Genomic DNA, 27,432 nt, shown 5'->3' with positions numbered 1-27,432 from the left:
CACGTCTGGTCTCAGGAAGCATCCAGAGAGGTAGACCAGATGCCCGCACACCAGCAGCGGGATCTGAGACGCACTTATAGGACGGTGCATGGACACGGAGAGGCGGCGTCTCCCTATGGATACGGAGGCTGTCAGAGGACCCCGCAGGTGCACAGGTGTGTGCCAGTGGTGAGACACCAGGTCCCCACGGCCAACACCGCACCGACTGCTCCGTCTGGGAAAACCGACTTGTTTACGTGGCTGGTTCTCTCTTTAGCGGTTTCCAAAATTCGAAGGCTGGTTTCAGGGATGGTCCTTAAGCATGTGGACATCTGTCTTTCAAAGAATCGAGGAGAAGGGGGACGGAGGAGGAGGAGTGGATTCTCATGTGGTGCCTGGCAGGAGAGAGGGGGCTTTTGGGGGTGAGGGTGTGAATCCCACTGGGAAGGCGTGAAAGAAAACTCCAGAAAGGAGCGCTAAGGTCTCCAGGTTGGGACATAAAAGCACAACAGGAGGGAGGTCGCGTGTCTGCAGTCCACTGAGATCCCTTGTGGCATGTCACCACCGGTTAAGGGCAAAATTGAATCAGAAGAAGACTAAGAGGTAGCAGCTGTGGGTCGCTCTGAAGCTGGACGGGGGAAGGGTGTTCTCCTGGGAGGGAGGGACTGGGGTGGGGTGGAGTTTTGGCTCCCGCGGCGCTGGGAAGGGTGTGGGCCGATCCTCAGGGACCCCGCAGCTCGTGAGCCCCAGGGAGCCTGCCCCGTCTGCGGGCCCCTTCCCAAACCCCCGAGTCGTTTCTGGGGTGTTACGCGGTCCCCACAACATATAAATAAACATTTCCTTCTGTGTTTCCATAGATCTTCTACAGGAAGGCTAGCTAGATATTAGTGGAGTAGCAATAATTATTAATAACAATCGTCGTCATAATAACAATAATTAATGGGATCACGCCTGGGCAGGGGCCTGGGGCCTAGGTCTGGTAGAAGTGGTGGTAGTGGTGGTGATGTTCGTGGTGGTGGTGGTGCTCGTGTCTCTGGACCTGCCCGGCCGGGCTCTCGTACACCACCACGGCGGGCAGCTCCCTCACGTGCTCCCGCCCCAGGACCGCGCCTGCGCCCAGCGGCGCCTGCAGGCCCCGGCAGCCCGGCTGGCTCTCCTTGGCTCGGTGCTTGTGCTTCTTGTGCCCGAGGGGCGCCAGGCTGGGGAGGAGGGCTGGACTGGTGGCCGGGTGGGCCGAGGGGGACACCACGGGGACAGCAGGTGCCAGAGGGGGCTTGCTTCTTGCTCCTCTGGCCACGTGGCCCGCACCCACGCTCTTGCCCGGAGCCTTGGGGGACCTCACAAAGTGCTTGCTCCCATCCTGGGCGCCCCGGAGCCGCTGCTGGAGCTCGGAGACCTTGGAGAACGGGGTGTCCAGGAGGTGGAAGGAGCCTGGGTCCGCGCCTTGGGGCTTCCGGTGTGGGACGTGGACGGCTTCTGGCTCGTGGGAGCGAGATCGAGCGGGGTTGCAGGTGCGGGGGGGCAGTTCTGACTTTGGGACCGCAGACGGGGAGCCTGGAAACCAATTCCACGGACGTTTCATGAGCACCTACAGTGTGCGGGGGCTACCCCCCAGCCCCCCAGAACCCCAAGAATGGTAAAGGCCCGCTCTCCGTTATCAGGGCTACCCACCCCAATGCCCCTCGCTGCCTTGAAGGGAAACACTGAATGGAACCTCCTATCTGCTAAGTGGTTCTGCAGTAGGTCTTCAAAACTAATAATTCTTCCCTGGGAGAGGGCTGGGGGACAGAGATGGTGACAGAGACGAGATAATAAGGTTGTTGGGGCAGGAAAGAATTCCAAGCAATTACCCAGAGGGGACCTGTGGAGGACTCTCGCAGGGGAAGGGGAGAGAAGCCGGAGGAGGGAAACGATGGGCGGTTGGCAGGGTAGGGAAAGAGTCACCAGAAGCCACAGTGGCCACGTTGGCAGCAGAGCTGGGGCGGGGCTGACGGAGCAGGGAGCCATTATTGTTTATCACCTGCTGAGTCCTCAGACACTCGATTTTGTACCAATCTGTGCATGTATCACTTTAAATCTGACAATGTTTTAATGTCCCCTCCTCCAAACAGAGTCTCTGATCTGTCTAGTAAAGGCCACTTCTCCCCACAAAGCCCGGGGGAAGTGACCAGCACTGGACATGGTGCGTCCGACCCGTCTGGCCATGGCCCTCTGCACCCGCCCGCATGCCGGTGTCCCTTACCAGGCCCAAACTGGGATGTGTAGTTCTCTATCCCTGCCAGGTCCAGGTAGTGGTTTCTCCTCTCGATGTTCTCGTCCACGCAGTGGTGGTAGCAGCCGGCCTGCTCCGGGCGGCTGTCGCCCTGGAACCTGCCGTGAGGGGCCTGTGAGGGACCAGGCACTGGGCTCCGGGGGACACCCCAAGGCTGCCAGAAGGCCACGGGACAAATACTGGGCCCCTGGATCGTCCCTCTGGGTCTTGGAGTGAGGGGACGGGAGGACGGGACCTCTTTGCCACCTCTGTCTCCATCTCCACCCTGCCCACGAGACAGCCCCCTGCCAGCCTCCTGCGGTTGCTGGGAAGAGTGCAGAGTTATTGGTGAGAATTCAAGGATACTCCAAACCCGGCTCAAGCCACAGGTACCCACTGCAGCCAGGCAGCCAGTACCTGGGCTCCCCAGGGGGCAGGGGCAGCGGAACCCCCAGACCTGGTGTTGAGCCTGGCAGACTCCACGACCTGCCCAAACCCAGGGCCTCACCAGCACATATGTGCGTGTGGGTAGTAGAGTGAGTGTGTGCGAGTGAGCAAATGCATGTGTGCATTGGGTGTGAGCATATGTATCTGTACATGTGTGCATGTGCGTGTGCTTTGGGTGTGTGTACAGGTGTGGGTGTACATGTGTGCATGTGTGGTGTGCAAGTGTGATGGATGTTTGCATATATGTAACTATGTGTGGGCATGTGATTACATTGTGTATGTGTATTTCCATGTCTTGGGTGCTTGTGTGTGTGTGTCTGTATGGGGTTGCATCTGTGAATATGTATGTTATTGTACATGTGTGCACCTGCATATGTGTTTTCACAAGTGTGTGCATGTGCACATGTGCTTACATTTGTGTGCATGGCCATGTGCACAAGTGTATTCTATCAGCGTGCACTATCAGGAGTGTGACAGTGTGTGTGGGTATGGTGTGTGGGTGGATGTGCACATGTGTGCACATTACTGTGTCTATAGCTGTGTGTGAGTGTGCATGCATGTTTGAGTGTGTGAGTGTGTGTAAGTGTGCCGGCACAGGCTTCCTTCCTCCCCTGCAGGACGCTGGGCCACCTGCTCCTCCTTCCAGTTCCACTGTGGTCTGCCCACCTCCTGCAGGCCAGCACCCCCCCCCGCTGGCCTCTGGCCCAGCCTCTGCCTGCCACACTCTGCTCTGACCAGCTGCCTTCTCCGTCCTGGAGAGGACTGACCCCTCTAGGTGCTTCTATGCTGCGCACCCACAGGTGTGACTGGCTGCACACCTGCCGCTCTGTTGTCACTCAAAGCGTGTCCTTAAATAGCCTCTCCCATCCCCTTTGCAGGTGCAGAAGTGACAAGAGGTGACATAACTGCAGCCTCGTGAGCTGTTACCACAATTTTGATCCCCCCCATGTCTGAAAATAGACGTGTCCCAGGCCACCCTAGGGAGGGAGAGGCACTTGGGCTTTGTCTTACTGCATGGGAACAGGCCACCTCACCCAGCAGGGACACCACCACGCGGAGTCCCAGGAGCTGCCCCAAGCCCGTCCACAGGGAGGGGAGGTGCGCAGGCACCCAGCCCACGCTGCGTCCACCCCACGCACTGCCACGGGGCTCGGCATCAGCAACACGGGCCACAGCTCCTCAGCCTTCTAAGGTTTGACTGTGGAGCTGTGTGCGAGATCCTCAGCCCCTGAAGAGAGCCAGACTGGAGCCTCTGGCTCGGCATCTCTCAGGTGCAGGCACACAGCTGGTGCTCAATAGGTGTCAGGAGCAGCAGGCTGCCACGGTGCACGCCTCCCGTACCTGAGGGGCGCTCGCTGCCTCTTCTCCCAGCTCCGCAGCTCCTCGGCCGGCTTGGTCTCTGCTCTGGGCCTGGAGCTCTGCAGGTCTGAGTCCCCCCGCAGCACAAGAAGCATCCATGAGTGGCTGGCTCCTGGCCCTGCCCGGGGCTGCCTGGCACGCAGCCACAGAAAACTGCCCACAGCAGCTTTGCCACCACTCTGTGGAAGGGTCCCTGAGCCGACACTAAACACAGGGGTCTCGCAGCTACTTGTCCCACTGACCGCCTGCTGGGACTCCTCAGCAGGCCCTCAAGGCCAGCCCCTGCCGTCCCCAGCTCCACTTGCTGGCTGCTTGCCCGGCCCAGGCCACCCGCACACCTGGCCAGAGCAGGGCCTCCCTTGGGGAACCCCCTTCCCCGCCCCCGCCCTAGCCCTTCAGGACCCACCAGACCCCCAGGTGCAGGGTGGCTGCCCGCGGAGCCCGGGAAGCCCCTCCCTCTCCAGGCACTGCCCCCTGGACACGGAGGGTCCCTCACCGGCTTGACTGAGCAGGGTGCTCCTCTTGCTCTGGCTCCCGTCGGGGGCCACGGTGAGCTTCACCCGCAGCGTCTTGCTGGAGGCCGGGGAGTGGTTGACAGAGGAGTCGACCACCTCGTAGATGGTGTGCAGCAGGCTGGTGATGTCCTGCGGGGAGCAAGCGACACCCGCCGGGGGTCAGCACGGCGCCCTCACAGGCCTGCCTGGCGCTCACTGCTGGGACCCCGGCTTGGCCCTCCCCGTCCTGTGCCGACTGTCCAGGGCTGGCGGTAATTAAATCGAAGCCCAGTGAGGTCATGCCCGAATCCCCCAGGGCTGGTGCCCTGTAAGAGGAGCAAACGGCAGAGCCGACAGGAGGCAGCGGGAGGGCAGGTCAGCCAGGGTCTCCAGCTTCCACTCCCGCCATCCTGTTGTCAAAGCCACCCAGTCTGCGGCCCTCGGTCACGGCAGCTGAGCTGCCCAAGACGTCCCTAGAAGACAGTCTGCGAGAACCCGACCAAATCTCCTCTCCGGGCCTCGGTGACCCCGGAGCCCTAACTGGGTCTCCAGCAGCACCTGTGCCTCAAAGACTCTGAGAGGGTGGGGGTCCCAGGCCCCCGGCTAGGCTCCCTTGGTTCTGGGACCCGCTGGGGTCTTTTGTAGGGCAGCTCCCTGCTTGAAATGATATTGGAACCTTCTGGAAAGGATCTCTCCTCTCCGTCCACCAGGTCCACAGACAGTTTTCTGCTCGTGAGCTCCGACAGACTCCACCTCCCTTTCCTCCTTTGGAGGCAGAGGAGGCAGAGGAGGCCGAGGAGGCCAGGAGGCCGAGGAGGCCGAGGAGCCCCAGGCCGGGCGTGTGGCGGGGGAGCTGAGTGGTGGGTCAGTCTGGAGCCCGTCCCACCCACGGGAGGACAGTCCTCAGCTCAGCTGACTTGCCCCTTGACCCCGTGGGCTGAGGGTCATCTCAGAGAAGCCAGAAATCCAGAACCTTCTGTAAAATCCCCGGAATCGTGGATATGGACAACTCGCTTTAGTGTTTAACTCAAGCCTCGGAAGGACCAGATGGCACGTGGGGGGGTCTGACTGAACTGGGGGGGCTGCCGGTGACAGCCAGGCTCCAGCCCTCACTCGGGGTCCCCCGACTCTCCCGGCTCTTGGGGCCAGGCCCATGGGGACCTGCCCCTCCCTTCCTTCCCTGAGCCGCTCTGCACAGTCCCGTCACCCTCTCTCTCGCCACCTTGGGAAGCCAGGAAGCCAGGAGGGGTCGCCAGGAAGGTGGAGCCATCGAGGTCCACCCCCCGCATCCCCAAAGCATCAGACGCCATAGAGGGCGCGGCCCCGCCTTGTGGCCCCAGCAGGTCCTGGCTGATCCAGGGCCGAGGACAAGGAATTCCACCTGGAGGGGCAGCCCGTGGGAGCAGGGGGCAGGCATGCAGCAGGGGCCTGACCCTGCGCTCTGCAAAGTCCCCAGGACCAAGGTGGGGCCCTCCTGGAGGTCTCTGGGCCATCGGGAGTGTGTCCTCAAAGGGCACTGTGTGACTCCAGCTCTGGTCCTCTGTCTCTACTTCCCAGCCACGAGGTGAGAGGTTCTGTCCGTAGATGGTGCCACCCACCACAGGCCCAAGGCCACAGGCCACAGGGCCAACCAAACACGGACCAGAACCTGCAGCCTCTGAGCCGAAACAACCTTTTCTCCTGACAAGCCGTCCGTCTGCTGCTCTGTGACAGCCACGGACAGCGAGCACCGTTGCCCATAAATCTATCTACCACATCTACTGTAAGCGCTCCCTGACCCGGGAGGAGATAAAGCAGCTGAGCCTCTCAGGGACACTGCGAAGTCCCCCGAGCTGGACCAGAGGCAGGTGAGGAGCCCAGCCGTGCTGATCCAGAACACAGGAAGCAAAGGAATGGCACCAAGCCGCCCGCAGGTCCCTTTGGCATGGACAGTCAAATACAGTTGCCCTCCAGGGCCTTGGAGCTGGTGGACAGGCCCCGCAGACCCCCGCCCAGCTGTGTCTCTCCTGTGAGGCAGCCGGCCTCCTTCAGCTCCCCCGCGGCCTCGAGCTCGGCCTCCCCTCCCTGCCCTGCAGCCTGCACCCAGCTCCTCCTCCAGGGAGCCCTCTCTGCTCCCTGCAGGCTCCACCGACCGCCCTGCTAGTGCCACAGAACTCAGCGGCTGACGCCATCCTAAAATAGTCTTCAGAGCCGAGAGGTGAGGAGCCCTGCTGTCCGTCCCTGCCGTGTCCTGCAGCTGGCGTGGAGCAGGTGCCACCGGCATGGAGAAAGGGGAGAGGAATCTGGGGGAGCAAGCTATGGGAGGAGGGCTCTGAGGGGGAGAGAGGTGGCCCCGCGGAGGGGGCAGGACGAGGGAGACCGCGAGGGCAGCACGCTGTGACCAGAGCTGTGGCTGCAGAGCCACGTGCCGGGCTCTGAGAGCAGGGCCGCTCATTCCTGTGACAATGCAGGAGGGACCGTGGGGCCTGGGGTGCCTGCCCTGCCCAAGCTCCTGAACCAAACAGCCGGGGCACCGGAAGTGGCCTGGGGTGGCCAGGCCCCGCCCCTAGAGCTGGGGACGTGGAAAAGTAAACAAGGCAGGACTCTCCTGGGACTGGTCCTTCTCCAGGCCACTGTGGGCCTCCTGGCCCTCCCCAGCAGCATTGGCCAGGCTCAGTGCAGGGCCTGGGTGCCCTTTCCTGCCCGTCACCTCTCCCCGCGTCCCTGCGGCACCAGGAGGGCCTCTGCATTTCCCCGAAGCTCCTGGCGCCTCGCTCCCCACCCCCCAACCCCAGCCCCTGCCAGCTGCACCCTCTCTCAGGAGCACACTGGCATGGGCGGAGGGTCAGGTCCCCAGGCCCAGGGGCCTGACGGTGGCAGGAGACCCCACAGGTGCACTCACCTCGCGGGTGACCTTGCCATTGTTGTCAAAGTCATACAGGGTGAAGGTCCACTCCTGCCGGCTGTCCTCCTCCACGGACACATCACACTGTAGCTCCTGGACACAAACGGACGGACAGGACTGGTCACCCACCACATAGACACTGGCCGAAGTCTTGGGTCCAGAGGCCAGGCCATGGGGCAGCCCCCGGCCTCCCCAGACCCTGAGGGAAAGAGGGGCACAATGACCCACATGTGACCAGGGAGAGACCCACCGGGCACAGCGGCCTCTGGGTCTTCAGAGGCAAGGGAACGCCATCTGGGAGGAGGCTTCGCGGCCTCAGGGAGGCTGAGCCTGGACCAAGGGCCAGGAGCCACTGGAAGGCAACCGGAAGCCAGGCAGGACCCAGGACGGGCCACCTGAGCAGTGAGGCAGCCGAGGATGGCCGGGGACAGCTGAAACTCCAGGCTCCACCAGGCCTCGCCCAGCTGGGCTCTCCACAGCTGTGGACACGGGAGCCACCGTGTCCCCGTGCCTCAGTTTCCCCTCCATAAACCACGGAGAATGACAGCCTCTAGCCCGTCACACTGCTGAGAAGAGGAAACTCCCCCCGCAGCCGCAGCACGGTCAGCACGTCCACCTCCCACCACAGGCACCAGCTGGCGCAGCCCCGAAGACCCCAGAGGCACCCTGGACAGGGGCGGGACAGGAGGCAGGGGACAGGAGGCAGGGGACGAACACCCACCTCCTCACCTCTCCATGGGACACACTGAGCACTTGCTGTATGGCTCCTCTGACTCCAGAGGGACAGAGCCCCGGTTGCCGGTGGAGGGGACCCGTGTGTCACCCCACCCTTCATGAGCCTCTCTCCCCTGCTCCCGAGCACCTCTTCCTGGGACCCTTCCAGGACACCGTCCATCCCCATGTCCTGGTCTAAGGTCCACTCTGCAGGAAGGGACGGGGAGCACGGGTGGCCCACTCTGCGTTCAGCACACAGTTGGCCCCAGAAGGAGCCAGTCCGTGGCGGCTGTCCTCTGCTCTGACGGTCAACCCAGCTCCTCACCGCAGCTGGCAGCGCCCATGTCTAACTCCAGGGACCCGAACTGGGAGGTGGTGCGCTCCGTCACCACGGTCTGTAGGCGGAGGCCAGCTGGGATCACAGGGACAGGGCTCCAACGAGCGCCACTTGGGGAAAGAGGCCCTCAAGAGCCGCCAGATTCCGTACACCTGAGGACAGGTGTGCCCCGAGGGTCTCACTCCACCTGTCCTTCCTCTGCCACATGCCACATGCTCACAAGGCAGGACGACAGGCTCTACCCCCAAAGGGGGACCTGGCCTGCGTAGGCTGGCAGGAGTATGTTCAGCGCGGCCTCCCTGCCTGGCCTCCCTGCCCGGCCTCCCTGCCCAGAGCTGTCTGCTCCTCTGGAGGCCCCCCGAGTTCAATGTCGGCCTTCCTCAGTGTTGACGAGTCCTGAGCTACGCGCCAAGGCCTGCCCTGCTCTCCAAGGGCGTCACGACACATGTGCCTTCACCAACACACACCCACACACGCCTACCCCCCCTACCCATCCACACACCTCACACACACCCACACACGCCTAATTACCACACCGATACACACATGTCCACACCCATGCCGGCCCACACACCCCTGCACACGTCCACACCCACACCACCCGCATACACACCTGTGCCCACATACACCTGCACACAGGCCTAACCACATGGAGCGTCCACCGTTTCCCAGACAGTGACACCAGGCCCTCGGAAGGCGAGTGCGGCCATCGCCCGGCCGCCGCGGTGCGCGCCCTGCTCGGCCCCGCCCTACCCACCTGGGCTTCTCAGGTGAGCGCTCTCCACGGGCCACGCACGGCTCAGTCCCAGAGCACCCTGGGGCTTCCAGCAGCCAGACGCCTGGGTCTGGACCTTCCTCCGGCTGCTGGCCTTGGCCCTCAGCTGTGCCAGGCACCCAGGAGACCCTGTGGGGACCCAGGTGGCTCAGGACAGGGCTGAGCTCCAGGAGAAGGGGGCAGCCCTAGCCCCGCATGGACACCCTGCCTGGACCCCTCAGCCCTGCAGTTAGGGCCTCTGGCCTGTCTCCCCCACTGCCCCCAGGCCCACCACCCCTGGGCAGGCCCCCACTCAGCAGATCCCACACACCAGGCGGGGCCTTTCCAGGCCCCACGCTCCTGCTGGCCGCTGGGCGTGAAGGGCCCTACTGTCCCAAGGGCTCCCTGGCACCCTGGCCCCAAACCTACTCCTGCAGACAGAGGCGCAGCCCCAGTGCCACCTGCCACACACTGCCCCTCCGCAGGCACCGCGGTGTGAGACGCCCAAAGCACCCCTCCTGTACCCCTGTCCCCACCTCTGCCCACTGGGTGACCACCCGCCCTTCAGATGCCCATCTCATCTGTGCGGCCACTCGTCGGGGTCCCTCTTCTGTCCCCCTGACCACGCTGCTCACTCTGTCAGGGCAAAATCTGTGCCCAGGTCACTGCTGGGCCCCTGGCCACCACCAGGCGCCCAACCCACAATGGTGGGAAGGCAGGGACGTGCGGACGGTGAGGGACACCCTCTTCAGCAGCGGGTGCCACACAGCCTCCCTGCGTGCTGAGATCATGGCCATCCCCACTGCCCAGGTGACGCAAGGGAGGCTGGGCTTAAGGACTTGCCCACAGTCACAGAGCCGACTCCAAGCCCTGGCCGGGGCCTGGGGTGGAGAGCAGAGGCCGGGGGAGGACAGGGAGGGCCCAGAGGTGCAGCGGCTGGGTCCGCTCTCCACCCCTGGCCCTGGGCTCCGTGTGCAGACGGGCCTCGGGCACCGCTGGGGTCAGGCCAGGGGCAGGCCTCGCAGACAGGAGCTCTGGGAGGACACGTGCCTAGGCTGAGCCCACGGAAACTGAGGCCTGGTCACCCCCCACCTGAGAGCCCCACCTGTGTGCCAGGCAGCCTCCAGGGGCAGCCGAGGAGGCCAAGGATCAGGCCCAGAGAGGACGCAGCGGACAGGGTCACAGCCTGTCTTCCCACCACCCCAGGCCCTTCCCTGGTGCTCTGGCCCTGCCCACACGGCGAGGCCAGGGACGGGCAGCACGGGGTCCTGGGGCTGAGCCAAGGACGCCCTGAGGTGGCAGCAGGAGTCTCTCGCCGTGGCGGCTCCTCAGGTGAGGGCCTCTCGTCTGCCCAGCACACAGGAAGGGACGGCCCGGCCTCTCCCCGGGGCTCGGCCCCAGCAAGGGACACTCACTTCGAACTTCAGCTGCTTCTTGGAGCCCGGGCAGGATTCGCTCCCCCTCTCCAGCCTCTTCCCGTCTCCGCCGCCTGGGCCTGGGCCCGGGCCTGGGCCGTGGGTCTTCTCGGGCGGCAGGGCCACTGCGGGGGGAGGGAGAAAGCATGAGGGGAGGGCTGGGGGGGGGGCTGGGGGGCTGCAAAGGCTTTGTCCCGGGGACTGCAGTGCAGGACACCCTCACCACAGTGCCCGGCGCACCCTGCCTTGCCCGCTGGCCAGCGCTGCTGCCCTTACTCTTGGCCCCGGGGAGGCCGGGCTGCCCAGAGGCCCTCCAGGGTGCGTCCACACCAGTCACTCAGGGCACCGCTGTGGCCTGGGCTCCCCACTCGCTGACATTTTGCAGCTGAGGTAAAGCAGCCTGTGACTTTGGTGCCCCACAGGGACATGGCCACTCAGGGCAGGCTCAGGCCACAGAGCAGGTGGATGAGGGCACAGGAGCATCGGGAGCCAGAGAAGGAAACACAGGGGCAACGGCCATTTCCCGCACTGTCCTGCTGCCTCCTGTGCTCACGTCCTGGCCTTCTCAAAGATGCCACCTGCCTGGCCCGGCATATGGACGGTAGTGGGCAGACAGGCTGAGTGGCAGACAGCTCAGCTGGGTTGACTGACAAAGGGACAGGCGCACCGGCGCCTCACACCAAGGGTCTCCAGGGCTGCTCGCCCTGGGCCTTGTGTGCCCACTCTGCTGGCCCAGGTCCCCCTCTGCCCGAGGGCCTGGCTCTCTGTGTTCTTTCAAGAGCAGGAGGAGGACCTACGGGCACCTCTTCCCTATGGTCACCTCCGAGAGACAGCAGAAGGGCAGCTCTGGGCAGCACCCCCAACCTGGACCCAGGACCCGGGCTACAAGTCCCTATCTGAACTTCAGAGGCCATCAGGACCTGCCCGGCCCCTCCTGCCCGTCCCGGCCCTGCCTGGCAGCGGAAGACTGGATTGTTGTGCACGACACGCCCACAGCCCCTCCCTCCTTAAATCCCCTTTGCTGACCCTGGGCCGCCATTTCCTGGTCCCCTTCAGGCACCTCCCCTGGCCATCCCGACTCGGGTGGCCAGACTGGCAGGAGCCCTGTGAGGAGCTGAGGGGCCCTAATCAGTCGGAAGGGCACGGCTGGACTTCCCAGAATGGCAGGAACCTGGAGACATGGGTGCCAGGCCAGGAGCGGGGTGGGGACGTGGCCCCCCACGGGCTTGCACACCCAGCTTGGCACACGTGCCCCGCGAGCAGCTGGGGGAGGGACGGCTGGGCTCCCTCGTGGGGCCAGGGCCACAGCCCTTCCCAGCTCCTGTCCTGAGGTGGCCGCTCTTCCCAGCAGTTCTCTTCAGTGACCCTTCCCGCCATGCCCGGGCCACCATGCCCAGGCCACCATGCCCGGGCCCTGTACACACGGCGGAGCACCCGCCATTCTTGGTCCCCGCGGGCCTGGTGAGGCAGGTCCTTCCATTAGTTCCATTTCCCACAGGGGACTGGGGTGCCAAGGGGTGAGGTGGGGACAGGACAGGGATGGGACTAGGCCACCTGCCAGGCTGCCCCGCGGAGCCCTTCACAGCTTCATTCGGGAGACCTCGCAGGTCACCGCCGGCCTTTCCCACTGACCGGGGAGCGCTCTGTCTCCGCCCGGGGCCAGGTCCTCCCAGCGCTGACCCTGACCCCAGCGGGTCCTGAACCTTCCCCGGGTGTCACTTCCCCAGCTGTCAATCAGGGACACTAATGGCTCCTTCCCAGGGGACTCGGGTGAGGACGCCATGAGCTGACTGTGAAGGGCCGGGAGGCCGGGCCAGCGCACGGTCCAGCCCCAGCAGGTCAGGGGACGCAGGCCATCGGGAGTCCCCGGGGAGTCAGGAGGCGCCTCGATCCACCCAACAGGCTGGGGGCAGGCGGGAGGGCGCTGGAGCTGGCGCAGACGGGCGGCTCAGGAGGGCCGCGCAGCACCCACAGCGGCCCTCCCCAGCTCCCCGCGGCCCCGTCCTCGTCTCCCCCACTCCAGCACAGAGCGCCTCTGTCCCTCCGTCCCCTACGGCAAGGTGACAGTTTCCTAAAGCCATCGGGAGCCCCCGTGGGGGACTGGGCACAGAAACTGACCAGCTCCTGGGCTGTGGCTGCACAGACGAGGCCACCCGAGCGCTGACCTAGAAGAACAGCAGCGTCCCCCTGGAGGGCCGGGCCTGGCGCCCTTGCCCCGGGGGACAGAGGCTGGGGCAGGCCGCTGCACAAAGCCCTCACCCCTGCTCCTCTAAAGCAACCCCCACGGCAGGGCGCCCCACTCCAGAGGGTCCCCAAGCCCCCGGAGCTGCCACCTCACAGGCCCCGGCACCTCCACCAGGCCACCAAGCAGGTGGCCCTCCTGCCGTCCCGAGTCGGGGAGCTGGGGGTGCCCCATCCCAGCACTGAGTGAAGCCCCCCGCCTAACCCGCAGGTGCAGCGGGGCTGGGCAGGAGTGTCCATCCAGAGGGCACATTGGGGGCCCATGACCTTCTGACTCTGCCACCTCTGGCCTGGGCAGCCTTGGACGAGGCCCTTGATGTCTCTGGACCTCAGTCCCCTTTCTGTAAAGTGGAGGCTGAGGCACCTCCCTCCCAGAGCTGCTGGGAGAGGGCCACAAGGAGACTGCTCCCTGAATGCAGTGGCTGGCATACAGTAAGCACTCAATAGATGCTGGCTTTGGAAAAGATGTGGCTGAGCCCAGATCCACATGATGCCCTTGTTCCAAAACTGTCCCAACTGAGTAAAACCAGGAAGACAGGGTGGCCTGCCACAGCCCCCTCCACGCCCCCTCCATGCCCCCTCCCCGGGGCTGGCGGTGGGGGTGGGGGAGAAAGAAAGACAATGCCCGCCCGGCCGTCCTCAAAGTCACGGCTTCCACCCGGGGCCAGAGACGCAGTGGGCAGGCTTCTCGAAACCCAAGTTCAAGTTCAAAGGGATGTTATCACAGAGGCACCTTCAGGGTCAGTGTGGCCTTTCACGGTCCACCTCCATCCTCGTCCTCGTCCTCCCTGGAGCACCCACCCCAGCCACGCCCAGGAGAGCCTGTGTCCCCTCAGGTCCTTCCCTGTCCCCTTCCCTTCTCCTCACCCCGGTGGGTGCCCCCCACCCTCACACGGCGTCCCCAGAGCCCAGCCTGGCCGCTCGTCCTCTCTGCACCTCATCCCAGCCCCGAAGACCTCGCAGCCAGGGGTCCCTAGCCTGCCAGGCCCCTCCCAGGCCGGGACAGCACACATGGGAAGGAGCACTGTGACCCAGGGTCAGGGACAAGGACAATCAGCATCCCCCTGTCCCCACCCCAAGCCTTTCCACCTTTCGCTGTCTCCCACCCAAGAGGCAGAGGCAGAGAACCCTCCAACGCCACCCAGGCCCCAAGCCAGGGGCAGAGACTGGGACTCAGGGTCCCTGAGGCTGATCCACAGGGGATCCTCCGAAGTCCCCAGGGCACCCTGTGCAGAGCAGAACCCACCCCGCGGCAGGCTCCGGGCAGGCCGCGAGGGTGCTCACGCAGGCCGTGGTCACACCAGCCAGGACAGAGGAACAGCATTTTGTTGAGATAGACTTCGGCATCTGAGTCTCCTCTACCCTCTGCCTCTGATCCAAAAAGAAGGGAGGGGAAGGGAGAGGAGGGGAGGAAGAGGCCTTCCACCTGCCTAGGAAGCACTTCCTGCAACAGTGCAGAAACCAACCGGGAACTGCATTGGTCTTTGAATAAAGTTTTATTGAGACACAGCCTCAATCACACACGTTGTCTCTGGTGACTTCTGCCCTACAAAAGCAGACTTGAGCAGTCACATCAGAGACTATGTGGCCCACAAAAGCCAATGACAGGTACTATCTGGCTCTCTGCAGAAGAGTCTGGACAGCTGCTCTCTGCAAATGCAGCCCTCCACCCCAACCAGGGTGCATGCTTGATGAACTGCATTTCACCTACAACTTTTTCTTCTTTAGCCGGAAATCCTTGTGCAGTACACAACCTGCCCAACCATACACGGTGGCCACGGAAGATAGAAAATTCCCACTTTGCTTTCTTAAAACTGATTCTCAGCCCCAGTGAGTCTGGGGACAGTTTGTGGAGCTCTTTCTCTTTGGAAGCTGCTCCCTATCCTTCCTTCCACCACAGCCCCAGCCACAAGGAGTCCGCTCTGTGTTTACCAAATGACAATCCTCTCCCACATTAGCTCCCAACCTGGCTGCTCTCCACCCCCAACAACTGCCAGATTAAATGCATTACTTGACCATCTTCACCCAGCTCGCTTTGATGTTCCCTTCTCAAGCTTCAGAATACCTTTTGGAGGGAGATCAGACAGCATTAAACAGAATCACTAATTAATTAAGCAAAGTTAAATTTTAAACACTGTTTGTTGTGTTAGCCAAAAGCCTGAACAGAACAGACTTTTTTCCTCCACTGAGATCAAAGACAGTCTCTCCCCTCTCCCCTCCCCCAGTTTAAAAAAAAGGGAAGGAGGAGGAGGAGGAGGAGGAGGAAGAAAGAGAGGAGACACCTGAATGTGGCCACTCTGATCACAGTCTGTACTCCAGCCCTGTCCCCTTGGGCCCAGTGGGGGGCACGGAGGCCCATCTGGGGCTGCATGCTGGGAGAGCCTCATGCTCACTTTCTGGGGACTGTTCACCCTGGCAAACAGCAGTGACCCAGGGAGCAGGCCAGCACAGCCCACCCAGCCAGAGCTGCTGAGGACGGGACCGGACAGCGGGGGTGGGACAGGGCTGCGAAAGGAAACAGACCCGTCCCTCGCGGCCCCTCCCTCCCCAGCCACCCAGCACACCTCGGGGCTGTCTCCCTGTGGTTTGGGGTCACTTGGGGTCACTGGGAGGCAACTCTGAGGGGCAGGTAGGCACTGCACCACCCCAGGAGGCACCCACCGTTGACATGTCAGACAGCACAGGTCTGTCGGGCTCGCTCTGACATCTCTCCACAGATGGCAGGCAGGTGTCTGAGGAGGACCAGCCTCTAATAATCGTCGGGACCCATGCATCTGGAGCCCGTGGGGCGTGTCTGCCTCTGTGCAGCGTCACGGCGAGTCTGCACGGTCTTTCTGGGAGCTTCCGAGGGCTGCGCGGCCAGAGCGCACGTTTTGGGGGAGCCGGGGCCTGGCTGGCTACCGCCCCGGGGTTGCCCGCAGGTGCACGGGGCAGAGATTCTGCCACACGGCTCGCCGGATGGCGCCAACCCTCCGCATAGCAATGCATGAGGCTGGCGACCGACCCACAGGCCAGGAATTCTGCAGGGCGCCTGGGGACGTGGGGAAGGAGGCCGCCACGTTAGGCGCAAATCCAGACTCGGATGCTATCGGCCAACGCCAGCTTATCTCAACCCCATCCGCAAAGCCCGCTGACGGTCAACTTTGAAACAAACAGGGACGATCTGAACCACAGTTAGGACTCAGTGGGCCCCACTAAGGGAGGCGCAGAGATGGTCACCGTGTCCAGTGCCCGGTGGGCGCCTTTCGAGGCACGGCTACCTGGCAGGACGGGCTGGGAGCGGGGACACGCGCCCTAACGGGTCCAGTCCTGCTGACAATGGCCCACATTCAGATCATCTGCTGCGAACACTTCCGTCTCAGGGTGGCCGGCCAGGACGTTTCTGGGTCCCCGTCCCCACAGGGAGGGCAGAGGGGTTTGATATCAGCCAAATAGAATGAGGCGGTCGCCCTGCTGCCAGGAAGGAGAGCCACCGCGGGTGCCCTGGCCAACGGCTTCCAGCGTGACCTGCACCGGGCTCTCCTGGGGTGGGAGACACCAGACCTGGTTTTGACGCCGTCACACGCATGGGCAGGTGGCATGGGCAGGTGGCACCGAGCTCTGCAGGTGACCTCGCCCGACCTCATGCGGAGGCTGCTACTATCTGCACTTTACGAAAGTGGAAACTAAACTTCGAGAAGCAAAACCCATGCAGCCACTTCCCGATGACAACCTGCCGGGGACTCCCTTTGTCCCGAGGAGTCCTGAGGCCCCCCGCACGGGCAGGAATGGCTTTGTGACCGTCCCCGGCTCTGCGGCCGCCCCTGCCCAGCACCCTCTCCTTCCACCCCCAGAGCTCCGCGCAGCCCCCCTGGGCTGGGGGAGGGGCCCCGCTCGGAGGCACCACCGTCACCGCCACGGCCACCACCATCGTCGTCACCAACATCCAAACGAAGCCACAACACGCAGTAGAACCAGGCTGCGATGCCAGCAGGCTCCTGACTCTGGCTCCTGGTTCTCCTGTCACACGACAGCAGTGGACACCTGTTCCCGCCTGCGGGTGGCCTTTCTCCTCTCCCAGTAACAGCATCTGCCTCTGCCCTGCCCTGCCGAGCCGCCCACCCCCAGACCCCTGCACGGGGGGAGGGCCGCCCACTCCCAGCAGGGCTGCGCCCAGCACCCACCACCCATCCTGATGGCCCCGTGTGGCCCCAGGTCAAGGCCGGGCGAAGCGGGAAGCCGGGTCCCTGCCTTGCCCTGGCCCCGGCATGTGCCCGACTGGATGCTTTGTGACATTTTGAAATCAGCTGTTCTATCCCAGATCAGTCAGGAGGGCTGTTCTTCTGTTGTGACTCTGCAGGCGTCTCCTACACAGGTGGCCTGGGGGGGACACGGCTCCTGGAAATGAGCTCGGGGAGGCCGGGCTGGGACACCTGACTTAGATTTAGAGGATGAAGTGTGCGTGTGCGTGTGTGTGTGCGTGTGCACGTGTCTGTGCATGTGTGTGTGCGTGTGCGTGTGCGTGTATGCGTGTGTGCACATGACTGGGAACTGAGCCCCGGTGCCCTAACCCTGAGCTGCAGCGGCGTCCTCTGCCTCTCCCGTCCTTCTTTATTTTGATCTTTTGAGACAGGGCCTCCCTAAGTTACCCAGGCTGGCCTCTAACTTGCAATCCTCCTGCCTCAGACTCCCAAGTCACTGAGATCACAGGATTCAAACACGACACACCGCGACTCGGGAGACACCTTTTACCTAAGGCAGCTGAGCTCTCAGGACAGAGGGACCAGAGCTGGGAGCCAGAGTGGCCACATCTTTTGTCACAGCCAACACTGGGGCCTCTGGAGGTGCTGCAGGCCAGTGGAGCAGGTCAAGGGCCCTCCGCACAGGACGGGCTCTGAACTCAGTGAGAGGAGCCGGCGGGGGGGACCGGCCTGCCCCTGGTGCGGGGGGAAGTGCTCAGCTAGCCCCGCAGGTGGACGGCTCGGGAGAGGGCAGAGGGAGGAATGGCAGGGACAGGAGTGAGCACGGGTGGCACACGTGGGTCAGCGCCGCGGTCTGCCCCGGGGCCCGGCCAGGCCGTCCTGCCCCACTGGATCGGCCAAAGCCGAAGCAGGCCGGGCCGAGTTTCCAGGGACCCGCGACCCGACCACCGTCCCCTGGAGCCGCCGCGGCCTCCTGGGCGAGATGGACAGAACCGCGGCTGCCCCACGGACTCTCCAGGGCAGTTGCCGGCCTTTGGCACCAGCACATATCTGTCCCTTCCTGCGGCCCAGAGAGGTCCCCAGGGTCTTTCCCAACCCACCCCCCGGGGCGTGCGCTTCCCCACGATGAAGGGACAGTGTCACTGGACGGGGGACTCGGACGCGGGGGACAGACGCTGCCCAGCAGAGAGGACTCCGGCTTTGTCACCTGGGGAGGCCCGTCCCCTCTGGACCCACAGCCATCTGCTCCAGGGGGAGGGCGGGCGGGAGGGGGCTCTCAGGGCTGAACATATCGTGCCCCCCCACCCGCCTGCCCTCCCGCCAGGACGTGTGCCGAGACCCACTTGAACCATCCCCCGAGCTGCTGGCAGCCCCGACCCGCCCGCGGTCTGCGGGTCACACTTCCCACCGTCCACGCCGCCATGTTAGGGAGGACAGGAACGGCCGGCCACAAAGCCCGCCTGTTCTCTGGGTGGACTTCTGGGGGGACGGCAGGGCTGCTGACCCCCCACAGGGTGGGCTCCCACCCAGAGGAGGGAGGGAGGCCCGAGGGGGGCCGCCTGCACCCCAGGGAGAACCCCTCCCCAACAGGGGCCTGAGGCCACTTCCTGAGAGGAGCCCAGGCCTCGGGACCCAGCAGGTCTAAAGAGAGGGCCTGCGGTCACCCCCACAGTCCACCTCCACAGTGACCCCCGCCCTTAGTTCCTTTCTTCTCTCTTGGTCCTGGGATGGAACCCAGGGTGACCCACCACCGAGCCCCGTCCCCAGCCCTGGTTGTATTTTACTTAGAGACAGGACCTTGGAGGCCCCCAGGGGCTTGCTAAGTCGCTGACGCTGGCTTTGCACTCGCGATCCTCCTGCCTCGGCCTCCAGGGCCCTTAGTTTCTTAAGCATAGCAAAAGGCGTATCTGTGGCCCCTGCCCTTCCCTCCTCGACCCCCGTGGGACCCCCCACCACGCTCAGTGCCTCTGGGCCGCAGGGCCTGGCTCCTTACACTGGCTGCTGCCCCCCACATGGCCCACAGCTGGCTCCTACTGGCCTCCACTTCTCAGCTGCCTCCACCCTCCACCAGGCAGAGCAACACTGCTGGAAACTCACCTGCTCACTCTCACGCCCACCTCCCTCCAGGTCTGCCTGGCCCAGGGACTCACAGCAGAGCCCCGCAGGGATAGCAGGCGCTCAAGAAATACTAAATGAGGACAGGCTGAGGCCTCAAGTCCAGTCTCAGTCCGCTCTGTGATCTCAAACAGGTTACTTCCCCTCTCTGGGCCTCCATTCTTCAACTACTTTTGTCCCTAAGTGAAAGGGACTAAGGGTCTCTGCAGGGCTCCTCCGCTCGGTCACTAGTTGACCCCTCACACCTGGGAGACTGGACGGACTGGCACAGGACCAGAGGAAGTCCCTGATGGCGGTGCTTCCTGGTGCTGACTTGCGCTCTTCCAGTATTTATGGAGCACTCACGTCGTGTGCCAAGTGTCACGCCACATACTGGGAGCACAAGGAGGCATTCAGGGACCCTAATGGGATTAAAGGAGCTTTGAAAGCAGGCCTTCTTTGATGTGGACGAGGTGAATGGCCATAAACACGGGCGGGCCGCTGCCCTTCAAGAAAACCGGACCCGTGAGACGAGGACCGTGACAGCCCGAGCAGACTGGCACTTACCCCATCCCAGGTCTGCGCGCAGGGCTTACGTAAGTCACCTGTCTTCACAACAACCCACAGCAGAAGTGCTACGGGGAACCCCACAGAGAACCCGAAGCACAGAGAAGTTCAGTGACTTGCCCAAGATCACACAGCAAGCTGGGGCAAAGGCAGTTCCTAGACATTCCTAGAAAGTCAGAATAAAGGCAAGAGATGCCCCTCCTAGATGAGCAAGGAGCAGCGTCCGGGCCAGTCCTGAGCTTTGGAAGGGTCCTCAGCCCCCAGGCTCAGCCCCAAAGCTCACCCCCAGGCTTTGGGGGGTGAGGACCCCTGCCCCATCCTACTGGACAGAAGCAGCTCCTCGGGATCTCGGCCCTCGGCCAGAGGAGACCCTCCCACAGCTGCCATGTCCACACTCAGGCCCGGCCAGTGGGGCGGCGGGGGACCCAGGACAGGCCTGCTGGGGGGTCCAGCAGGCAGGCCACGTTCTCCAGGGCCAGCTCCCCATGGAGCACGCCGAGGGCGCGAGGAATGGACACTCGGGTGGGGTGGGCCAGGAAGAGGGAGACAGCATTTATGGTCTTTCCCTTCCGGCGGGTACCTTGGCGAGACCTGCCCCTCCAGCAGGGGGACATCTGGGGACAGAGTGCCGTAGGCCACACTGGGGTGACGTGGGTCTGCAGAAGGCCACCCGAGTTCCACCTTGGGGCATGAGCCACAGGCTGCCGCCACCTGGCTGCTGCCCAGCTGCGGGGCCCTGGGGGGGGGAGCCACCCCTGCCCCGTCCTGGGACCCAGCGGGTCGGCCAGGAGGGCTCCCTCCCAGGCCCGCAGCCTCCCTGGCCCCCGGCCCCGCAGCCGGGACTTTTGATGTTTACTGTGTTCAGTCCCCGAGTTCAAAAGGAGCTTGGCAGCGCTGCTGGCCCTAATCTCCTCTCAGCTCCCAGCTGGCCCGTTACGGTGGCTGAGACCCGGGATTAGGCGGCTTTACAGAACCGCGGCCCAGCGCCCTCCCGGGACGGCCCCGAGGCTTCTTTTCATCTTCACGCCTCAGATGGCCCTTCTCTCCCCTAAACAGCTCTCCAGCCGCCAAGAGGCAGTGAACTTGGCCCAGAGGAAGACAAAGGAGACTTTCAGGGCTCAGCGGGTTCTCCCTGGGCCAGCGAGGGGCACAGAGGGACCGACCGCCAGAGGACTCCTGCAGCCCCAGGTGATGGCCCGGTGATGGCCACGCAGGGGCCTGCGGTCCTCGGCCACCTCCCCATCCCCGGCCACCACATAAGGGTGGCTGGAGAACCAGAGATGGTCACCGCGCCCGGGTCCTTCCAAAGGGCCTCGGGGACCCAGTGGTGGGACAGGCCCAGGTGACCTCCTGCTGGAGCCACAGCAGCCTTGGTCCCGGCTTCACTAGTGGCCGCCGTGTCACTTTAAGTCCTGCTGAAGCCAGAATGAGACAGCGGGGGCACAGAGAGGTAAAGCGTCGGGTCGGGTCGGGCCCAGGAGGCCGACTTGGAGTGAGGCCCGTGAGTTGGAGCCTGGACTGTCCCCTGAAGGACTGAAATGCGCACTCCCTCGGAGCCCCTCCTCCACCCTTGTCACCAACCTGTCATCACGGTGACCTGTCCCAGGACCCCTCCCCCGACAGGGAGCCACAGGGCTGTCAATTAATTGTCCTGGGCTGCTCCATCCTGCCCTTCCCCTTGGCCACCTGTGTGCCACCTGTGGGCCACCCCCCAGCATCCCCGGGCCTGTCACATAAGCAGGAAGGACAGAGAGCAGGGGAAGGAAGCCTGGGACACAGAAAAGGGCCGGACACCCGGCTTCGGGGGACACCCGGGCCCCAGCCAGGACCCCGCTCCCTCCCGGGAGAGGTCTGTGTCCCCCTTTTCAATAAACCCCGCTGTAGGTGCCTGCCACGGCGAGCGCCCAATGTCCCGACCTCATCCTGCGGGGAAGCAGGACAGTCCCCGTCGCCCCGTCACCCCGGTACCACAGTACCGCGGCCAGCGGTCCTGATTTCGGGAGGATTGTGTGACTGCCCCAGATGACGGCGCGGCTCGCTCCGCCTCCCCCTGCCACCTCAGTTCCTCCCGCGGTCAGCTGCCGTCCCGCAATGGCTGGAAAGGCCCCAGGCTGCTACCGAGCCTGATGGGCCACTGGTGTGCCTCGGGTCAGAGCGAGGGCTGCCAACCCGCCACGGTGCCCTGGCAGAACCAGGCCCCCAGGCCCCGCGCGTTTCCCCCACCTGCCAATCAGTGTCTGTCAGCAGCCTCCCCAGAACAGTGGTGAGCGCCCATCGAGTCCAGCTCCCCGTGTCCACTCACCACGCCACAGAGGACAACAGGGAGGCCGGAGAGGAACAGACCTGCCCAGAGGTCAAGGCCAGCCAGGCCTGAACTGGGAGGGAGCCGGCCCAGGGCTCACTTCATTCCGTCTGCTCGCAGGTGGACAGCGCTTTGGAAGTCAGTCACCCGACTCCAGACAGCACCTCGACACGGAAAAGTCCCAGGGGTGGGCTCTAACCAGGAATCAAAAACCCAGGAAGGCCAGGCACAGGGCGCACCCCTGTGATCCCAGCAGCTCTGGGGGCTGAGGCAGGAGGATCGGGAGTTCAAGGCCAGCCTCAGCAACTTAGTGAGACTCTGTCTCGAAATGAAATATAAGAAAAGGGCCGGGATGTGGCTCAGGGGTTGAGCACCCTGGTTCGACGCCTGGTACCCAAAACGCACCACAAAATAACCCTCAGGGATAGCGCGAAGACCCAGAGAGAGGACGGTCACAAGTGGAAGGCGTCTGAAGGATGGATGCCCACGGATGGTGCGGACCCGCGGCAGTGGCCGTCAGATGAACGGACAGGGTGGGGTGAAGGGTGAGCAGCGGACGGACAGGGGATGGAGTGCTGGCGGGTGGGCCCTGGACCGGCGGGTGACCCGTGGGGGACTGGGTGGGGAGTGCACAGCTGGCAGGGGCAGCTGAGGGGGAGGACACGCACAGGGGCCGTGAGATGGCCACGAGGGGTGACCGAGCAGACCAAGGGACGAGGCCTGGACCCACGTAACCAGGGCCAGGCGCCTCGATCCCAGGGCCAGCTGTCGCAGCCCTCCCCTGACTCCCGGCCGTCCTGCGGGCACCTGATCCCAGCCTCTCTCCACAGAGCCCCGGGGCCACTGCGGCTCCAGGGACCCAGGGAAAGACGAGGTCGGAAGCCCCGGGGCCCGAGCGCCAGGGCCAGGCCACCGACAACCGCCCGGGCACACGCCGCAGCCTGGACGGGGCTTTCAGTCCCTGGCGCCCTGCGCTCCCCCCGGGGGCTGCTCACAGAGGAGCAAGGTGTGCAGACCCCTGATCCCCAGGCTGCTGCAGCTTGGGACAGTGTCACTGGTGACTCCTGAAATCGCTCTCGACACAGCAAACCCAGGGAGCCGGGTCTGCACCGGCCACAGCCCTCAGGCCAGACGGGGCCTGACCCCCACAGCCCGGGCACCCCAGAGAGCTTTGTGGCTCTCGCTGCTCCCTATCGAAGCCCTCAGGACCCAAGGCAAATCCTTGGGGACCTCCTGGGACCTCCTGCACCCAGCACCCAGCTCTGCAGCCGGCCGGCTGCCCACCTTGGCCCCGGCGGGGTCCTTGGACGCCCCACATCGGCCACTCTCTTCTCTGAATAAAAAATGGAACTCGGTCCCACTCAGCAAATGCTCTCAGCTCAGGAAGCCAGCGGTCACCATGCTGGGACCAGGCCCTAGTTCCCATCATGAATGTGGAAACAGAAGCCAGGAAGGTGACGTTATTGGCCAAAGTGACATCTGTGTGTCAGTGGCCAGGGACCCACACACGGGTGTCCCCATCTCCCCACAGCATGCCAGTTCTCTTGGAGAAAGGGACAGTGTGGGGCTGGGTGCCGGGGCGCACGCCCATAATGACAGTGGCTTGGGAGGCTGAGGCAGGAGGATCGTGAGTTCAAAGGCAGCCTCAGCGAAAAGCCAGGCCCTCAGCAACTCAGTGAGACCCTAAATAAAACACGAAACAGGGCTGGGATGTGGCTCGGGGTCAAGTGCCCCGAGTTCAAACCCTGGTACCCTCCCCCCAAAAAAAGAAAAAAAAAAGGGAGAGAGACAGAGAGAGGGAGAGAGGGAGGAGGGAGGGAGGCTGGCTGCGCGTGTGCCTGTGGGTGCGTGTGCGACACATTCCAGGTGCACAGGTGATGCACAGGAAGAACTGGGCAAAGTGACCAGCTGTGTGTGGCTCTGGCCTTGCTACGAGCGCCTCACAAGGGCCTGGGTGGATGGGCGCAGGCCGGACGGGCCCTGGCAGCTGGGGCTCCCCCTGGGCCTGGAGCCCTGGAGGGCTGCGCGTCCCCATCCCCTGCCTCCAGGGGCGGAGGCGGCCGCCGGCCCTGCCCACCTCTCCCGCAGGAGCCACACCCAGACGCCCAGTACCTTCTAGACGGAAGTCCTCCTCCTCCTCCTCCTCGCTGAGCGCGTCTCTGAGCACCTCGCCCACGAGCTCCTGGGGAGACAAAGGCCGGGGCGTTAGGGAGGTGGGGGGCCGGCAGGAGCCCCCGGGGCTGGGCTGGTCTCTGACGGGAGAGAGGAGGAAGCCAGGAGACCCTACCCAGGACCCTCAGAAGGGAAGTCCCCTCCCCAGCTGCCAGGGCCAGGCAAGTGTCCCCCACCCCACCAAGGCGGCCCCCCCCCCGCGGGACACAGGACGAGACCTCACTCTGGATCCTTCCTCCGCAACGGTCAAGGCCCCGGGGGGTCTGAACAGCCCTGGGCCCGGCGTGCTCTACAGGGGACCCCTGCCACCCCTCCCCCGTCCTGCACCCAAAGCCAACACCCGGGACCCAGGTTGCAGCAGCCCTCGCCGGCCCCCAGGTTCCACCGACCCCCACCTTCCCACTGCTAGCCTGGCCCGGGCACCACCCCGTCTGGTCTGGTGCCCACATGGAGGGCTCCCCCCGGCCAGCCTCACCGGGCGGCCACTCAGGTGTTCTCAGGCTGGCCAGGGGAGTTTGCCTGGTCCACAGGCTGGGAAACGTCCAGGATGTCCACAGACTCAGGCCCTGTCCCTCTATCTGCCCACCGCAGCAGGATGACTGGAGATACGGAGAAGTGAGGCCAGGGCTGGTCAAACCGGCCTCTGTGTTCACTGGCCTTCTGCCAAGAGGAGTCCTGCCACCAAAGCAGACTGCGTCAGACAGACTTCCGCGAGGCCCCTTGCTGCAGGACTTATCAGGGCCTTGGCTGTGCTTCTCGCACCGGGAGCCTCCGTGTGCAGATGTGTATTGCCGGCTCCCAGCCCGTGCAGACCGCGAGGTTTTGCCTTTCAAAGGCATGGTGTGAGCCAGGCACTGTGGCACACGCCTGTCATCCCAGTGGCTCGAGAGGCTGAGGCAGGAGGATCGTGAGTTCAAAGCCAGCCTCAGCAATGGCGAGGTACAAAGCCACTCAGGGAGACCCTGTCTCTAAATAAAGTACAAAACAGGCTGGGGACTTGGCTCAGTGGTCGGGTGCCCCTGAGTTCCATCACTGGTACCCCCGCCCCCCAAAAAAGCATCCTATGAGAGTCAGATACCCAGGAATGCTCTGTGGGGAGCAGTCCTCTCGGGGGACAGACGGGGCTGGAGGTGTCCTGCCCCCTCTCTCCCGTCCCCAGCGATGCCCTGGCAGGGCTTCCTGAACCCACAAAACGACGAGCAATCAAAAGGCCCAGGCAGCAGCTGTCACCAGCTTCTCTTTGCGAAAAGAAAAAAGAGAAAGGAAGAAACCCTCTCCGTGGGGGACCCGCACCTCTGAGGCCCAGGGGAAGCTTCGCGCCCGCCTCACGCACAGGGCCGCAGCGCGGTGCCCGTCGGGCCACAGCTGGCCGCCAGATGCTCGCTTCCCACCGCTTTGTTTCCAAGGCCAGCAGCTCCCACTTGGTGGCGGGGGACGGTCTCCTTTCCAACATTCCAGGGCGTCCCGCGCCCCTCAAGGGCTGCTCCAGGTGGCCACTCGGGCTCCGGGTGCCCCGTGGACTTCAGAACCAGGCGACTTCCTTCCCCCAGTCCTGGCCGGCCCCCTCTCCTCCTCGCTGTCACGACACTCCTCACCCCCTCTCCCGGGCTGGGAGACGGGGCTGAGGGCCAGTGACAGGACAGGGCGCACACAGGGGGCCCCGCCAGATGGCCAGGGCACCCCAGCAGCCAGCCAACGCCTGCCTCTCGCTGCCGCCTCCCCAGGGGGCCCGCGGGCAGCGCCTCTTACAGGGCAGGTGACCATCCTCCAGGGCAAGCACAGACCCGTCGCGCTGAGGTCCTCCGCAGACAGGGGCTCGGCGCTGACCTCGCACTGCCCTCCCACACCACCGCAGAGCCGCCAGTGCCCTGGACCTTGACTGGCCCCCTCCGAGGGCCACCCCAAACAAGGCACCAGCGGGGCCCCTGTGTCGACCCCTGCCCGCAGGCTACACAGCAGCCCGCCCCTGAGGCCAGGCCTCCGCGCTCTCCGTGGGGAAGCAGAGCAAGTCCGGAGGCCACCCTCACCCCTGAACTGCACCGGGCTCTGCAGGACACCGCGAGCCCACAGACAGCAGGAAGCCCTCTCCATGCTGAGACGCGGGGACGAGCCGGGGCCTGTGGTCTCCACCAGACCCAGAGGCCACCTGCGCTGCAGAGCCAGCTCCGGACCCTCAGGATCCTGGGGCCCCACGGCCTCCTGTGCACCTGGACCTCAGTCTACTGGCCTATGAAATGGGCACCCGAGAAGAGTCACACCACAGCCAAACAGCGGGCGCTCACCGCGCGTCTCCATGCCGAGCACCTGCTGTATTCCACGGGCTCCTCTGGCCACCGCCGCAGCCCACTCTCCCTGCCTCTCAGAGCGAGCGACTGGCGGGTTGTAAAGCGAGCGCTGTGATCATTACCAGGGCCAGGAGGCCAGACGGGGCTCTGACGACATTCACGCTGCCCGACTGGGTGGGGCACGGGGACAGACGGGCTCAGGCCCTCAGGGACAGCCAGAGAAAAGCACTCCGACTACCCCGGGCCTGATGAGGGGAGACTCCCTCCCCGGGCCGTGAGCAGGTGCCATGGGAGCTGGCCTCAGGGGGCATGCAGCAGGAGCTGGCCAGACCCTGTGCAAACGCCAGCTCTGTCCCCCGCCAGCCAGGCTGCCCAGTGAAGGGACTCTACTCCCTTCCCACTCGTGGGTCTTGGGGTGGCGGGAAGAAGTCAGGAGGTCCCACGGGCACGCGCTCAGCCAGCGCCTATGCCGTGGGTGGGACAGAGCCATGCCAGGGTCACCTCCTCTTCCTCTGTTGTTCCCCAATGGCTGAGCAAAGCTGAGAGACTCACAGGTGCCCAGGCAGCTCACGGTGCCCCCCTGCCTGGCACGCTGCTGGCTGTGCTTTGTATTTAACACTCGTGGCGATCACTGAGGCCTTCCAGAGGACTGCCATTATCAAGCTCACTTTATAGAGATCAAACAGGCACAGAGAGGTTAAGTGACTTTCCCAAGGTCCCACAGCTAGCAATACCCTTCACTGCTGCATTCATGTACGAGAAGCCTGGAGGGGACCCTTACCGTGCCGTGACTGCCCCTGATTTACCCACTCACTGTCACTCGGGCCCCCAGGCCACAGGCCTCCTTCTCTTGGGTCTCTGGGACTGTCAGCCTCAGCCTCTGCTCCAGGTTCGGATGAAAAGCCTCCCTGGATGCCCAGGATTCCTGCCCAGGGGCCTGGCTTGGTGGCCTCTCT

General features: G+C 64.2%; 1 protein-coding gene across 1 annotated transcript in view; it reads right to left on the bottom strand.

Moving 5' to 3' along the window:
- Positions 1-863: 863 nt before the first annotated feature.
- Positions 864-27,432, bottom strand: part of Nkd1 (NKD inhibitor of Wnt signaling pathway 1) — a 75,817-nt gene continuing 49,248 nt past the window's right edge. The window contains exons 4-10 of the mRNA XM_078032283.1: positions 24,132-24,201; positions 10,635-10,759; positions 7,412-7,507; positions 4,533-4,680; positions 4,019-4,103; positions 2,222-2,349; positions 864-1,533 (exon numbers count right to left, since the gene is read on the bottom strand). Coding sequence (XP_077888409.1) covers positions 950-1,533; positions 2,222-2,349; positions 4,019-4,103; positions 4,533-4,680; positions 7,412-7,507; positions 10,635-10,759; positions 24,132-24,201 — 1,236 coding nt within the window. The 3' untranslated portion in view covers positions 864-949. The remainder of the gene's footprint in view (positions 1,534-2,221; positions 2,350-4,018; positions 4,104-4,532; positions 4,681-7,411; positions 7,508-10,634; positions 10,760-24,131; positions 24,202-27,432) is intronic.

The sequence above is a fragment of the Ictidomys tridecemlineatus genome, chromosome 15 (genome assembly GCF_052094955.1).
Source record: "Ictidomys tridecemlineatus isolate mIctTri1 chromosome 15, mIctTri1.hap1, whole genome shotgun sequence".
NCBI classification, from domain to species: domain Eukaryota; kingdom Metazoa; phylum Chordata; class Mammalia; order Rodentia; family Sciuridae; genus Ictidomys; species Ictidomys tridecemlineatus.
The sequence above is the reverse complement of the archived record's forward strand: the minus strand, read 5'-3'. Positions and strand labels throughout refer to the sequence as shown.